This window comes from Austrofundulus limnaeus, unplaced genomic scaffold, assembly GCF_001266775.1.
Source record: "Austrofundulus limnaeus strain Quisiro unplaced genomic scaffold, Austrofundulus_limnaeus-1.0 Scaffold276, whole genome shotgun sequence".
Lineage (NCBI taxonomy): Eukaryota > Metazoa > Chordata > Actinopteri > Cyprinodontiformes > Rivulidae > Austrofundulus > Austrofundulus limnaeus.
The window spans coordinates 436,123-438,733 of NW_013952678.1; the positions used below are offsets into that span (position 1 = coordinate 436,123).

At 43.0% G+C, this 2,611-nt stretch overlaps 1 protein-coding gene across 1 annotated transcript in view; it reads left to right on the forward strand.

The window, feature by feature from the left end:
• Positions 1–155: 155 nt before the first annotated feature.
• Positions 156–2,611, forward strand: part of tinf2 (TERF1 (TRF1)-interacting nuclear factor 2) — a gene marked incomplete in the record, with an annotated part of 9,842 nt that continues 7,386 nt past the window's right edge. The window contains 6 exon segments of the mRNA XM_014021053.1: positions 156–483; positions 743–948; positions 1,469–1,558; positions 1,958–2,053; positions 2,163–2,273; positions 2,390–2,513. Of these exon segments, the coding sequence (XP_013876507.1) occupies positions 456–483; positions 743–948; positions 1,469–1,558; positions 1,958–2,053; positions 2,163–2,273; positions 2,390–2,513 (655 nt within the window).

Here is a 2,611-nt window from a genome sequence, read left to right on the forward strand (position 1 = left end):
CATTCAAGCCAGCCGGTCAGTGCGTCACATCCTGGAAACAAACGTGCTTGCGTTTGTTTAGTACACTTTTGAGCCCCGCCTGAGCGGAGTTTCCAAAATGGTCGAACGTATCATATGCACAGTCACGAAGCACCGCCAATCCGGTACGTTCATTGTAACTTAATGCGACTGCTCTGCTGTCATGTCAGTGAAGGCGCGGGAGGACGAGATTCAGCAGCAATTTTTTGACGTGTTTTAGCCTTGTTTGCAGTAACTAAATATCAGCAGCATTGTTTTGTTTTATTTTTTAACGTTTAACGTGTAGCAACACGATAGCTTCTGTCACATAGCTTTGCCTCGTGTACATCTATAGAAAAGTTTAGACGCCACAGTGGTAATAGTATTTTTTTTTTTTCTAAAGCTAGCTAACTAAAACTTTTGGTCAGGTAAACTCAAATCAAAAGTCATTCGGCAAGATGGCTTCGAGAAAAGTCAACGATATTGGTAAGTAACTGAGTTAAAACATGATTTCAGTGATTGTGGTGGAAAAGTGCAGCAGTGGAGTGAAGTTTTTCATATTCATTATRTCATCTGTGCATGTTAACTTGTTTACTGTGTGTGTTTTACTAAYAGAGAGTACATAAGCATCCAGATTGTGCTTTAATATCACTAAGTTATGGCAATAAGTATAACTGTCAATATATTCCAACCCTGCCTAATAGGGATAAAGTATTTTCTTGATTTCCTCTAATTTTCTGCACAGAAGGGGCCACTCTTCCTTTTGCTGCCCTGCAGCTCCTGGCCCCCCCGGTCCGCCTGGTGTCRGCAGCCGTCTGGAAAGTGCTGAAGCAGAGGGACGTGATGCAGTACGGTGTCGTGGAGGAGTTTGTGACCTCAGTCTGTCAGRCGATTCCCGGGCTGCTCACCTTCCGACACCAGGCCAAGCTGAGCCTGGGGCTGAGAGCCCGAGTGAGTATTTGCAGGACGGCGTGAGGCGGCTGGGGCTCCAGCGAGGGAGYCTGAGGTTTGATKCCACCAGGATGTAGTCACACGTCAGTGTGACTACATCCTGGTGGAATCAAACCTCAGRCTCCCTCGGTGTGAGGCGGCTGTGGCTCCAGCGAGGGAGTCTGAGGTTTGATTCCACAGTGTCAAAACACCGAAMCCCTCTTTGCCTCTGATTTACCTCGTGCATAAATTTGCTCATGCTTACACACTGATTTATTCAGTTAGTTTTGCAGCTGTATATGGATGGGTTAAATCTTAAAATCCAAAAGTTGTTTCCTCTTTAAAATGACATGAACAATTCCTCAGAATAATCCAAAAATTGGAGCCCAGTTTAGCCCAACTTGTGATTTATAAAGTGCTTTGATTTGCGTGTATGKTGAGAAAAGTGTTCTACGAGTCCATTTCCCATTTATCTGTGACATAACACACTGYGTTTTTCCTGTTTCCTGCATTTCCTCATGAGCATCCTCTGTCTTTTCAGCTGATCTTAGAGTTGTGCCGCTCACAGCCCGATGCTGAAGTGATCGCACCACATCTGGAGAGGGTTTGTGCTCCTGCTGCTTCGTCTGTGGTAATTTTGAGCTAAACGTTCTGAATCACACTCGCAAAATATTTATTTATTGACAGATTTGTAGCAATCCTTGTCTCTGGCAAAGCTTTTCTACCTCCCAATACAGCCCATAAAACTGGTAATAGACAATTAGTCAGGCTTCTCTCAGGGGTTTTACTTGTTATAAATAAATACTACAAAGTATGGTATGATTAAAATAGCTCGAGTTAAAAAAAAACTTTAGCGTAAACTGATTGTTAAAAGCTTTTGATACTGTCWTTTTGTTTCCTATATTTTTATACCCAGTGTTTCAGTAGAATCAAACTTTTTTTTTCCGTTGGAAGAAAATAAAAACAAAACTCATGATTGCTTATCATATTTGTATTATAAATCGAGTCATTTCTTTTCATTTTCTCTCAGAAAAAGGACGTAAAAATCATGAAAACAGTGGAAAACTTCCACGCTTTGGTTAGCAGCTTGCTGACGGACACAGCGGACAGGGAGCGCTTCTTCACAGTGAGTATCCCTCCTCTGATGTCACGCTCCACCTGCACCAACAGTTAACAGGTTTTCGTTTCCGTTTTTATTAAGGGACTTAATGTTGCTTATTTAATCCTCCCAACAGGAAGTGTTTCCGGTGGAGTACGGGCCAGAGTTTGAGCAGGACTTGGAGAAGCTGCTGTGGGAGTTTTTGATTCGATTGGACCAGCTGCTTCCAGTTCCYACCCTCTCTCAGGTAGCTTTTTTTTTGACAGCGTTCATCCTTGATAATCCATCGTCTCTGTTATAGCTGATGTGAGACTGAATGCGTTGTTTATGAAAATGAAAGGTTTTTGTTTATTTCTTTAATAGACGGTGTCGTGGCTCAGTGAAACCCCTGCTGTTTTGGAGGAGTGTGCACAATCAGCCACTCAACCGCAGCTTCTTAACATCCTACTTCAGCACCAGACGTGCCTGGGTCACCTGGAGTCTGCAGGTTTGGTCTTCACTCAGGAGTCAAAAAGAAAAAAATTGTATTGGTCTTCTGGACGGGTTCTTCTCTAATGAAACGTTTCGTCTCTCCTCCAAGAGACT